The 12,870-nt window shown below is 35.2% G+C and overlaps 1 protein-coding gene across 2 annotated transcripts in view; it reads left to right on the top strand.

Moving 5' to 3' along the window:
• The window catches only part of LOC118898295 (CD302 antigen), a 132,141-nt gene that overhangs the window by 114,280 nt on the left and 4,991 nt on the right, over positions 1–12,870 (top strand). For both annotated transcript variants that reach the window (XM_036858506.1, XM_036858507.1), the window contains 4 exons: positions 3,274–3,384; positions 9,516–9,632; positions 10,426–10,599; positions 11,883–11,909. In XM_036858506.1, the coding sequence (XP_036714401.1) occupies positions 3,274–3,384; positions 9,516–9,632; positions 10,426–10,599; positions 11,883–11,909 (429 nt within the window). The remainder of the gene's footprint in view (positions 1–3,273; positions 3,385–9,515; positions 9,633–10,425; positions 10,600–11,882; positions 11,910–12,870) is intronic.

Below are 12,870 nucleotides of genomic sequence, written 5' to 3'. Positions count from 1 at the left end.
TCCGCAGATACCGAGGGCCAACTGTACCAGTAACGGTGTTAGAATTGGCAGCAAGGTCAATCTAGTTCTATTCCAGGGTATAAGAAACAGCATGCTTCTAGAAGGAAAAGATGAATACACTGCAAAGGGAGTGTTTGAGGATGCTGAAGGGATGATAAATTAAGCCATTTAAGGATGAAGAGGAGATAGGATTCATTCATTCATTTAGCAAAATATTTTGGTCCCTATTATAGTCCAAGGAGCTATCTGAGGTGTTGGGGATTCAAAAATAAGGCCCAGCCCCTATTTTCAGAGAGGTCACTGTCTCTAGAGAAGGGTGCCGAGGATGGTAGAGTTAATAAAAGCTACAATGTTTTGAGCACCTTCCTTGTACTAGGCACCGTGCTGTGCAGTTTTGTTGCTTCTTAATGTTCACAACAACAATCCAATGAGGTTGTTATCCCTTTTTGCCTGAGGAAACACAGGAAATAAGTTGTCCAAGGTCTCACCACCAAGATACAAATACAGGTCTGTCTGACTTCAAAGCTGTGTTCCTTCTGCTACTTTACATGGCCATTGGATGGTGGTTTCGAAGAGAAAGAACTATGTGATGAAATTACAAGCGGAAGTTAAAATACATTACAGTGGTGGTGTCTTAGAGAAAGTGGTGTAGATAGATGGCCTGAATCTCAAAGGATGAGCAGTGAGTAATGTTTGATGGTCTGGAAGTGGAAACGGAGGAATAGAAGTCTTTTCTTCTGAGTAAGGGCCAGACTTTCAGAGAAGGCAGCAGAGGTGTACGGAGAAACCGAGATGGCTGAGTACTGCTTCTCAGGAAGAGGATCTAAGGGTCTGCTCCACATACAGACTTTCAACCAAGCACCTTGTTTTCAGGCCCTTCCTGAGCCTTCTTCCTATAAAATGCCTTTCCAATTCCTGAACTTTTCTAGATTTCCTTGTTTTTTTAAAATTTAATTTTACTTTATTTTTTTTTAATCTTTATTGGAGTATAGTTGATTTACAATGTTGTTAGTTTGTTAGTTATGTTAGTTTCAGGTGTACAGCAAAGTGAATCAGTTATACATATACATGTATCCACTCTTTTTTCGATTCTTTTCCCATATAGGCCATTACAGAGTATTGAGTAGAGTCCCCTGTGTTATACAGTAGGTCCTTATTAGTTATCTGTTTTATATATAGTAGTGTATATATATCAATCCCAATCTTCCAGTTTATCCCTCCCCCCCATTACCCCCTGGTAACCGTAAGTTTATTTTCTACATCTGTAACTCTATTTGCTGTGTAGATAAGTTCATTTGTACCCTTTTTTTAGATTCCACGTGTAAGTGATACATGATATTTTAGACTTCCTTGCTTTTTAAACATTGGAATCATACTGCAGATATATTTTTATAGTGAGATTTTAAAAAATTAATGGTTTATTGTGAGCATTTTCCCAAAGCAAAGTGCTTGTTGTTAAAACATCCCTATCCAACTTTAAGCCACCATAATGGGAAAGTTCTAGATTCCTGCCGGAGTTCAAACCAAGGTAGTCACACGTGTAAGACAAGAATTTATAAACAGCAGGAAGGAAAAAAAAAAAATGGAACCTATATACAAAATAAATTGTATCTTGGGATGCCTACCCTCAGCTAGTACATCTTGGATGGTTTAATGACTAAATGTAGCAGTATGAGGCCAGAGAAAAACTCATGACTCACAAATTGAGATAATTTTAAGTAGCCCATTGTATTAATTAGGTTATTGATTCAGCTGTTATAACAGTGACCTGAATTAACAATGGCTTAACAAGATCGAAGTTTATTTTCTCTCTCTTTACAACCTGAGCGTGATATGTTGGCTTCACTTAGGATCCTTCTATCTTGTTGCTGTTATTCCTAGGCTGTTTCCATTGTTTACACGATTGATTGATTGATTGATTGATTGATTGAAGATGGCCAGCTACATTTTAGCCAGTGGGAAAGAGGAAATGTGGTCCAGGGAGCACACTCTTTGCTTTTAAAGGTATATTTTTACACATTTCACTTCTGCTTACACTTCATTATCCAGAAGCCACCAGAAGCCTGGGAGATAGTGTAGCTTGGTGGCCTGTAGTCTGTGCTGTATAAGAAGCTGAGGTCAAGTACTGGAGACAAGGAATGGGCTCTGCCATATTCTGAGCTTAGTGAAATGGAGGTTGTTGAATTTAGACTAACATAGCTGATTGTTCAATTCTGATCTTTGTAGTAAGCCATTCTTCTACTTGTTTATATTAAAATTGTAATTCAGGGAGTTCCCTGGTGCTAGGTCTAGTGGTTAGGATTTGGTGATTTCACTGCTGTGGTCTGGGTTCAGTCCCTGGTCGAGGAACTGAGATCCCGCAAAAATAAAACCAGGTAAAAAGTGATTTTCCCTATACAGACCTAAGAGAATATGGAAGGTTAATGCCTTAATGTTCCTTTATTCACTGGAATTCAGTAAAATCTTCACATCCTTTCTCCATTCTGGCCAGTGAAATCAAGGTCTTAACAGGCCTACTTTTGCTTCTAATGCTAACTAATGAAATTACAGAGCCAAGGCTGAAAAATACACATCTTTATAGTGAATAACACCAGAAGATAGAGATGAAGGAGATGACCCTCTACAGCAATAGAGGAAGAAGTATGGTTCTGTTTCATAAAACTAGTTCAAAGAATCTGCTTTGATGAAGTGTTAAATTAAAATATTCATAAAAACATCAATCTTGTTTTCTTGTGCAATAGGAAAACTTGTCTGAATATTCATAATCTAGCAACTTCTTTTCTTCTCTGTTCTTGAAAGTATATTTTGAACAAAAGATCTTGTAAGACTCTTAAGACTTTTGAAATTGAATTGTTACTATATACTGCAAAAATAACCTTGAAAGAAAACTTGTAATTCTGATTGGTTGTCTTCCTTGATAGTTTATTGCCTTGGTTATTAGCATATGTAATATGCTATAATTTACATGTCTGAACTATTAAACACCTAAAGACTTGTAACTTTGCTCTGTCAAATCAGAAGGGAATCAGTGGCGCATTTTCCTTTTCCCACATGTACAATGGTGAAAAATAAATTCCTATCATGCTAGTCAATTTCTTTTTTTTTTTTTTTTTGGTCAATTTCTTATTTTAACAAAGACCAGAGCCTTATGGCTAAATTAACAAGGGAAATTGCCATTCTTTTTTTTCTGTGAAAATTTAATATCTAATATCTTTATCTTTAGGAATTCATGAAATTAAAGTTATTTAATAGCGTATCTCTTTTTCCACATAGACTGCCCTTCATCCACCTGGGTTCAGTTCCAAGACAGTTGTTACATTTTTCTTCAAGAAGCCATCAAAGTAGAAAGCATAGAGGATGCCAGAAATCAGTGTACTGACCATGGTAAGGAGCTTATTCTATTTTGTTTTTTCACAGCTCAGTAAAGAGTGTTCACTAATTTCTTTAAAAAATAGTTTTGTTGTATCTCACTTTCACCTTGGTCCTTGTAATAAATGGACAGCTTTTATTCTATAATAAACAAGACACAAGCAGTGCAATTGGGCTATACCCTTGAGCTGGAAGACAGTTGTTGGACCACACTGCCCAAAGCAGAGTGACAGAACCTTAGCAAGAGCAGGGTGTATTTAATGTAAGTACTCTGTGTCAGGCACTGTTCTTACGCACATAATATACTTTAACTGGCTTTAATTATTACAGCAAACCTATCAGGTAGTTTATTATTAGCCTCCTTTTATCAAGAGAATAAAACTAGTTCAGTTATTTGTTAAAGGTCACACAGGAAATAATTGGCAGAGCCAGGATTCAAACCAGGGACTGTCTGATTTTAGGACCAGCGTTCTTAATCACTCTTATTCTGCCCTGAAACTACTGTTTCAGGCATGCAGTGGGGGCAGAAGTTAGATTACATGGGACTGTGACGTGAGACTGTGGTAAAGAAGCATACCGTTAAATAAAAATGAAAAAAAGGCTGTGTATTTGCTACATGATATGCTCAGTAGTCTCTGGGAAATATAACTTCACATTTTGAAATCTTTTAAATAAAAATGTCATTTTAAAAAAGGTGTGCTTGGGTGCTCTTTATATATTTGGCTGTTTGGCCCAAAGTGCATCCTTGTTGTTAAGCCTCTTATTGTGATACTTGTCAGCTCAAACTAAAACGATGGTGTGAGTTAGCATGTTTTTCAACTGAGATATCTATGATGGTGAGATGAGAGTCCTTGATTATTTAAAGGTACTTTTTATTATTGTGTGAGATCTAAAAATCTCTTATTTCATTAAATTTTCTCTTAAGCATATTCATAACACCAGCATTTAAAAATGTGCTTTACTGGGACTTCCCTGGATGTCCAGTGGTTAAGACTCTGCGCTCCCAATGCCGGGGGCATGGGTTCCATCCCTGATTGGGGAACTAAGATCCCGCATGCCGCAGGGCACGGCCAAAAAATACATAAATAAAAAATAAAAATAAAAATGCCCTTTATCTAAAAAACACAATTTCTGACAACCCACCAATTAACATTTTGGAAGAATATCAAATTGCTTTAATTAAAATCATACTCACTTATTATAGAAGGAATAAATGTAAGCACAGGAGTTTTAAATCCTAAGAAGTGCCACGTACTACTCAGTACATATTGTTTTCCTTAGGAATAAATGTAGGCATAGCCATTTTAAATCCTATGGAGTGCCATGTAATACTCAATACATATTTTCCTTACTTGCTAAATGGTGTTGAACATTGGCTCTTTGAAAACAAGACATTTCCAACATGCTAATATGGTTTCACTCCAAGGAAATGGAGTAATAGGAATTTTGTTGGTCTTCCAAGATTTTTATTTATATATGTATGTATGTATGTATGTATGTATGGCTGTGTTGGGTCTCTTGCTGCGCGTGAGCTTTCTCTAGTTGCGGCGAGCAGGAGCCACTCTTCATTGCAGTGCGCGGGCTTCTCTTTGCGGTGGCTTCCCTTGTTGCGGAGCACGGGCTCCAGGTGCACGGGCTTCAGTAGTTGTGGCGCATGGGCTCAGTAGTTGTGGTGCACGGGCTTAGTTGGTCCGCGGCATGTGGGATCTTCCCGGGCCAGGGCTTGAACCCGTGTCCCCTGCATTGGCAGGCGGATTCTTAACCACTGCGCCACCAGGGAAGTCCACAAGATTTTTTTAAATGGTGTTTCCCCCACAACTATTTTCTATCTCTTTTTTAAAAACCATTTATGTCAGGTATACTTAGACATAAACACAGATTTCAATAAACAAATTATATTGGAGGCCCAGAGTCAAGAAAAGACATGTTCCTGTACTCCTATTAGCTTGTATGAACCACAAGGTCAGATTTCGTCCTCCAGCTTTAATACTTATCTTCAGCAGTTAAGCAACTGCATACTCTACAGAGGCATAGTTAATATTTGTTGACTGACTTCCTCTACAACTAAAGTGTAGTTAATTGTATTTGCTAATTTTTTTTTAGAAAATGAAGCAAAATGAAATTGAAAACACCCAGCAACTTTGAGGCCTGATTTTTGATTATTTGAAGTCCATTAACTCTACTTATTCAAGTAGAGTAGCCACTTAGGAATTTTAAATCGTTGTATATAAATTTGCTTATAAAGTTTATCTTGTGTCTAAAGAGAAATGTCTTTTTTCCCAGTTAAATATTTATAAATTCAGTTTGTCTTACTGATTTGATTTTTTTTTAATTTCTCATACATTTCTGATAATCTCATCATTTATTTGATCATCCTCTACATTTGCTGCCACTCTGGAAATATCCATTTCATTGATGAATCAGAAAATTAGCTAAAATTAGTTAATATTACCATTACTTTTTTTGGCTAGGGTAGTGTTTTGGTTTAGAACAGTAGGTGGACATGAATTCAGTGTTTGCTATATATGAAGAAGGAAAAGCATAAGGAATACTAGGACATTTACATTTGGATTTATAAAATCTTCACAGGTATACAAAATCCTATCTTAAACCTATAATTAGGGGTATAGAAAATAGGTGACTTGTTACCTTTTGAACTGCTGAGAGCTATATTTAGAAATATTCCCAGTGCTTTGTGTTAATTTACTTGATGTTAATTGTACTTGTTTTGGGTACTGTTATTGTTCATCTAGGAAAATAATTGTGAGAGGCTAAAATTTTTCTTATTTTGCAACATTTACCTTTGATTTAGATATTTTCATTATAATAAAACAAATAAATATTTTCAATCTTTCCTTTTTGTGATCTGTGTATGAGCTATGTCACTAGCCATAAAAAGAATTAAAGACCCAAATTACATCTCAGCAGGTAGCATCACTGGTAATGCATTGTAAAAAAAAAATTTGCTTGAGCACATGTGTTCTTCAGGGATTTATGCTATCATTTGTTAAAGAAAATTAAAGTGTGTCTTTTTCCCTAACATATTACGTTTATACAGTATTTACTTAAATTGCAATGTTAAAAATCATTCAAGTTCCATTGGCTGACACAAGGTCAGAGAAAGGAATGAAAATCTCATCTCTGAACACCTAAGCCTAAACTATAACCTAGTTAAATATTTCCCTTGAGGATTTTTCTAAAATGGCATTTTGGTTACATTTCACAGCTAAGTACAAGTAAGTACGAGGGTAAAACAGATTAAAAGTCTGTATGACATTTAACAGGAGGTGATAGCAGCTAGAACTGATAAGAAAACCATCATAGAATTTTTAAAAATGGAGCTATGACTGAGAGAGAGAACCTTGCTGAATTCTAACTTTGAATTAAAGTATTAAGTATTTTAAAGGTCAGTCTTATTTTTTCTTTTCTTTTAGAAGTTCTTAATTACACGGTTAGTGCACAGTCACTATATAGAAGAGCACTTATGCAAATATTTTAAAAATAAAATTACCCTAAATTGTACCATCCTAAGGAAATGTAATGACTATTAACATTTTGGTAAGTATCCTTCTAGACTTCCGACCCCCCAGGCAGATATATTTTAATAAATATTTGATATATATGTATATATACATGTATATATGTATACATATAAATACTATATGTACATATATATTTCCATAATCTATTTTCCTTTAAAAATATTTTTCCATGGCAGTAAATATAGAATGCATATTTCCTAATAACTGTACACTATTCCTCTATATAGATATGCCATAATTGATTTAATCCTCTAATATTGGTTATTAAATTATTTCCAATCTTCCAGTGTTGTAAATGTGATGAACATCAGTGATTGTGCCTATGTGAGCAGAGCCAATGATTGCCTTGCAGACATCTTGCCAAATTATCTCCAAAAAGGTTTTACTAATTTTTACTCCAACTAACCACTTATGAGTTCCTGTTTTTCTACACCCTAAGCCAGCACTGTTTAATCGGCACGTCTGAAACTCTTATTTTCATTCTTTTACCAGTGAAATTGCATTTTTCACACTTCTTGTGTTACATTTCCTTTCGTGAGGGTGAATTGTCTTTTTTATTTTAATTGAAGTATAATCGATGTACAATACTGTTACAAATTGAACAATATAGTGATTCACAATTTTTTAAGGTTTTACTCCATTTTTGGTTACTATAAAATATTGGCTATATTCCAGTGTTGTACAGTATATCCTTGTAGCTTATGTTATGCATAATAGTACCTCTTAATCCCCACCCCTATGTTGCCCCCTTCCCCCATCCCTCTCCCCACTGGTAAGCACTGGTTTGTTTTCTGTATCTGTGTCTACTGCCTTTTTAACAGTCTGAGACCAATTTTTTTTTCTTCTGTTAAGGTGTTTGCCTGTTATTTTTTATTCATAACAGAGCTTTAGTCTGCCCAGTTTGATTTTCTTCTGTAACAGTATGGTTGGTTTGGGGGGAGATTTTAGGCCCTGTAGTTTTCTTTTCCCCTGTAGTTAAATTTATTTTTTAAGCCTCTTTTAAAAGATGTGAAACTAATCGCCTAATACAAATTTTTCTTACCACGTCATGACCTAATGGCTCTTTCTCGTCTCCATATATCTGTTAATTACCAGAAAGTTACTGGTTTTAGAGTGATGTCATAAATACAGCAGCCTATTATTTAAGTTTCCTGTAATTTCTCAGTGTGTTCCCTGGATCAGCAAGCAGCATCAGTGTCACCTGGGAACTGGTTAGGAATGTAAATTCTCAGGCCCCACGTTACTCCAGCTAAATCAGAAGCTTTGGGTGTAGAAGCCAACACTGTTTTAACAAGCCCTCCATGTGATTCTGGTGCACACTAAAGTTGGAGAGCCGCTGATCCAAGGCAGTATTCTCAAGTTTTCGGAAGTTTTTGTTAAGTCAGGATGATTTTGGAAGAATGTAATTTAATGATAGGAAAGACTTCCTCATCTCTCCATGTAGTACCTGAATTAGTTGTAGTACCCAAAGCTTCCAAGATAACTTTAAAAATGTTTAGGATCAATGACTTCTCCTTGGAAAATTATGAAAATTTTAACTTCTAAAATTACTGAGACTGGAAAGTCATGTTTCTTAGGAACATTTTGATGTTTATTCCTCACTTAGCTGAGTACAGCTGAAAGGATGTATTTTTCCCAGGGGTTAGATGTACCTTCCCCACCAGATTTCTGGTTGCTATAAGCTCTGATGTCATCATTCATTCTTCACTTGCAAAAACATGCAATATCATGAGAGAAACTAACTCCATTAGCGTTTTCTCCTAAGTATTATCCAGTTAAGACAGTGGAATGATTTTTTTAATTTGCAAGAGAATCTTTGTTGGGTTAAGAAACAAGATTAAATATATCTGGGAAAAGTGAAGTTACTGCTAGTATTTTATAGGGTGCTATGTAGCTTATAGATTGAAAGGATAAAAAATGTGAGACATAAAATCTATGTGGCTGCTGCTCTTTACTCAAACCAGGTGAGACAGTACCAGGAAATATCAGCTGTCCAATGAGAACAGGACCAAGGACCTCCTTTATCACTTTCCCTAACCAGGACTTCCCCAAGGGTGACCACAGAGGAAAATATGGGAAGGCATAGGCTTCAGGCAGCAGGCACATGGTGGCCCGTTAAGTGAGGCAGGTCAGAGACCGCTTGTTACTTGAACTTCACTCGGTCTTGGGACTGTTCTGGCAAGTTGCCCTGGTAGTTTTCAGCTCTCCTCAGTGTGGTCAGAGCTACTCCCCCCTATAATTGTGAACTGAGGGCAGGAGGGGCCGTGATTGCTAGAGGAAGGGGTAGTGAAAAGTTGAGATGCAGGAAGTGTGTTCTACTGCTCCAGCCTTCCCATGATGTTTTCTTTCCATGTTGTTTACGAGATTACTAACCCTAAGTGAATGAAATAAAAAGTATGATTCTGTTCAGTTTATCACATTATCATTTTACTTTTCTCATGAGTATATTGTCTCTTCAGAAATGTGCATGACATTTTCAAGCTAAATTTTTTAAAAGGATGTAAAAGTATAATGTATTATAATAATGTATAATTTGTATATACTTCATGTGATTTTCATTGATTTTGGGAACATGCTGACTTCTTCTCCCTAAAATAATTTCAGGAGCAGACATGATAAGCATACATAATGAAGAAGAAAATGCTTTCATACTGGATACTTTGAAAAAGCAATGGAAAGTCCCAGATGATATCCTATTAGGCATGTTTTTTGACACAGATGGTAAGTGATATTTATACTTAAATTGTTTCTTACATTTTTTTCTTAATGTTAGTAAAACTGATAACTTTCTTTTAGATTCTTCAATTCTGTAGTTCGGTATTTCCTGTGGTTTCCAGGTATTGTATTTTCAGTATGCACCCATGTACCACAGCTTTCCCCTGAGCAGCTCAATGTGTGTCACATGTTCTGGATTAAAATATGGTTCTAGACTCAGTATTTCTGTAATATGGTGGGGTAATAAAAATTGGTACTAGTGTCAACAATTAATAGGATAAAGACAGACAAGTGTCAAGTAATACTATGTAAATGTATTTATTGTCACTGTTGAAAACAGAAAGTACATAATCATTTTCAAAATGAAATGAAATTACTAAGGTTACCATTAACATTTTAACTATTTTCTTGACTATTTCTTCAGGAAAATTATATATATTTTTTAATCACAAATGGGATCTTCTTCAGAACCTTCTTGAACCAGTATCTTTTGCCTGTGTACAGGATATATTCCTCCTTCTAATTTAAATCCTACAATCAAAAGTTTAGACCAGACATATCTTAGTAACTTCCCACCTTTAAAACTAGACCCAGGAAATCCCTGGTGGTCCAGTGGTTAGGACTCCATGCTTTCACTGTTGAGGGCCCGGGGTTCGATCCCTGGTTAGGGAACTAAGATCCCACAAGCCATGAGGCGTGGCCAAAAAGTTTTAAAAAAATAAAGCTAGACCCTTTTCTTTGACTTTCTTTTAACACATTTTATACTGTCATAATGTTAAAAATTTTCCTTAACTGACAGATGCCAGTTTCAAGTGGTTTGACAAGTCAAATATGACATTTGTTAAGTGGTCAGACCAAGAAGATGGCGAGGATCTAGTTGACACCTGTGCCTTTTTGCACACCAAGACAGGTGATTGGAAAAAAGGAAATTGTGAAGTTTCTTCTGTGGAAGGAACCCTTTGTAAAGCAGCTAGTAAGTATAATTGAAGGCCTTTTTCCATTCTAAGAGAGGTGGGGAAAATAGGGCTGGTTTTAAAATAATCTTCTTTGTGATGTGTGACTCAATATGTAGAGGAAGTAAGACTTCAGAAGATACTGAGTTGGTTTGCTCCCAAGACTCTTGGAAGTCAAATATGTAATCCTATTACATTTCAGAGGTAGGGCCAGATCATGTGAACCAGGAATACTTTTATTCTATCTGCTTATTCTTAGAGCTTCTAAGAAGTCAAAAATTTCTTACGTTGTTCAAAGGAATTATCATAGCCTCTTTGTGATTTGATTAAACAGTGGAAGTGGTGAAGAATAATCACGGCTGATTCCGGAATTCTAATGTTAGCGTACAAAGAATTTGATTCAGTACAAGGACATCTTTGATTAGGCCAAGAAAAATTGCATCATAGTTTATAATTTACTCTGGATTAAAGTATAAGTTTTCTTCTTACACGTCACAATGCTTTCTAATGAACAAAATTATCCTGTCCCAAAATATTTTCATATTATTGTTAAACATTAGACAGTTTGTTCTTTTATGTTTTAGAAAGAACTGTTTTCTCACTAAAGACATTTAAATTTCAAAACACGATTTTGGGTTGCTTGAAACAAGACAGAAACAGCCATTTCCCGCATTGCATCCTTAATATTCCCCCCTTCTACTCCAACTGCAAACCAAAACTATACATCTGCCTCTGATTATTTCCTTTCTTTACATCTGGAACGACATACAATTTTTTTTTTTTTTTAAACTTGCCTCAGCAGGGTTTTTGACTAATCAGTCACACTTTTATGGTAGTAGCATTTGACTTCCAATATTTGTTGGATTTTTTAAAAGTTGGTTCTTTTCATATACTATGCCTCAGGGCACCATTATATAAGCCAAATTTTTAATTAAACTATAACTTCAAAACATCAGAAATAGTGAGCAAATCTGTACTACCAAGGTAAGGTCACAATTGTATACTTTTACTGTTTCTACAGACTTTCCAACCCAAATCCTCTTATCTCCCTCACTTCATCACACTTTTTCTTGAGTTCCCTTATTCTTTTTCCACCAACTGAGCTAATGCGTTTTTAGCTCTCTACATCTTTTTTAAAAAAAACTGAGTTCAAAACAGATAATACAGACACATGACCAAGCAACAGAAATATGGATAATACTAAACTATTAAAGGGTTCGTTTTAAACTACTTTCAAAGTGTTTAGAAGCATTCTTAGAATAAGGCATACTTAAATTAATTATGATTTTCTTTTGTATTCTAGTCCCATATGAAAAGAAATATTTATCAGGTAAGTATGGTCTTTTGTTAAATTTTTCCCACAAGAAAGAATATATTAAGATTCTAGCATATTAAAGTAGTACTGAAGACCTCTTTAATTACATGACAGTGTAAAGCAGAACAACTTTTATAAGAATACAGAAAGACTTGACATTTTAAATATATCTGCAAGTTATGTATGAAATGAACATTTTTTAAAAATACCAAATCTATCTCCTCATTGCTCCATTATCTGTTTTTGTGGGGAATGACTGCATCTTTTGTTAAAAAATTTTTTTCTTATAGTTGTAATTACAGTTCATGAAGAATCTTAGGGCTTACTAAATGTATTTTTGGGAAAGGAACAGGTAATATATTTACGTGGTTCCAAAAGCAAAACTATACAAGGCAAACACTGACAAATCTGTCTCCTCCCACTGTGCCTCCGTCCATCCAATTCTACCTGAACCCTTATTGGGCACTATTTCACTTTCTTCTTTAAATGTCTAGTGTTTCTTTTGCCAATGTAAACAAGAGATATGACTTACTTTTTTATTCAGTAAATAGTCTAAATATCTCTCCATGTCATTACCTATAGCTAAATCTTCATTCTTTTTTACAACTGTATACTCATCCACTGTATGGATACATTCAATTATTTACCAACTCCGGACCCCTACTGGGTTGTTTCCAAACATTTGCTAGTATAACAGTGCTGCAAGGAATGAATCACCTTGCACAAAAGCATGTTTATCTTAGATTCTCTGAAATATAACTGCCGTATTGAACATGAATATATAACTTTGATCAATACTGATAGTTTCAGAGAAATTGTACCATTTTGCATCCCCCAAAACAATGTATGAATGCCTGTTATGAAATTTTTGCAAATTGTGTAGCATATTTTTTAACCTCCATATTTTTGATGTGTAATTAACTGAGGATAAAATGCACAATCTTAAATGTACACCTTGATGGTTGCTTATGTATAT

Source organism: Balaenoptera musculus, chromosome 7, assembly GCF_009873245.2.
Source record: "Balaenoptera musculus isolate JJ_BM4_2016_0621 chromosome 7, mBalMus1.pri.v3, whole genome shotgun sequence".
NCBI lineage: Eukaryota > Metazoa > Chordata > Mammalia > Artiodactyla > Balaenopteridae > Balaenoptera > Balaenoptera musculus.
Note: the sequence above shows the minus strand (reverse complement) of the source record. Positions and strands in the feature narration are given on the sequence as shown.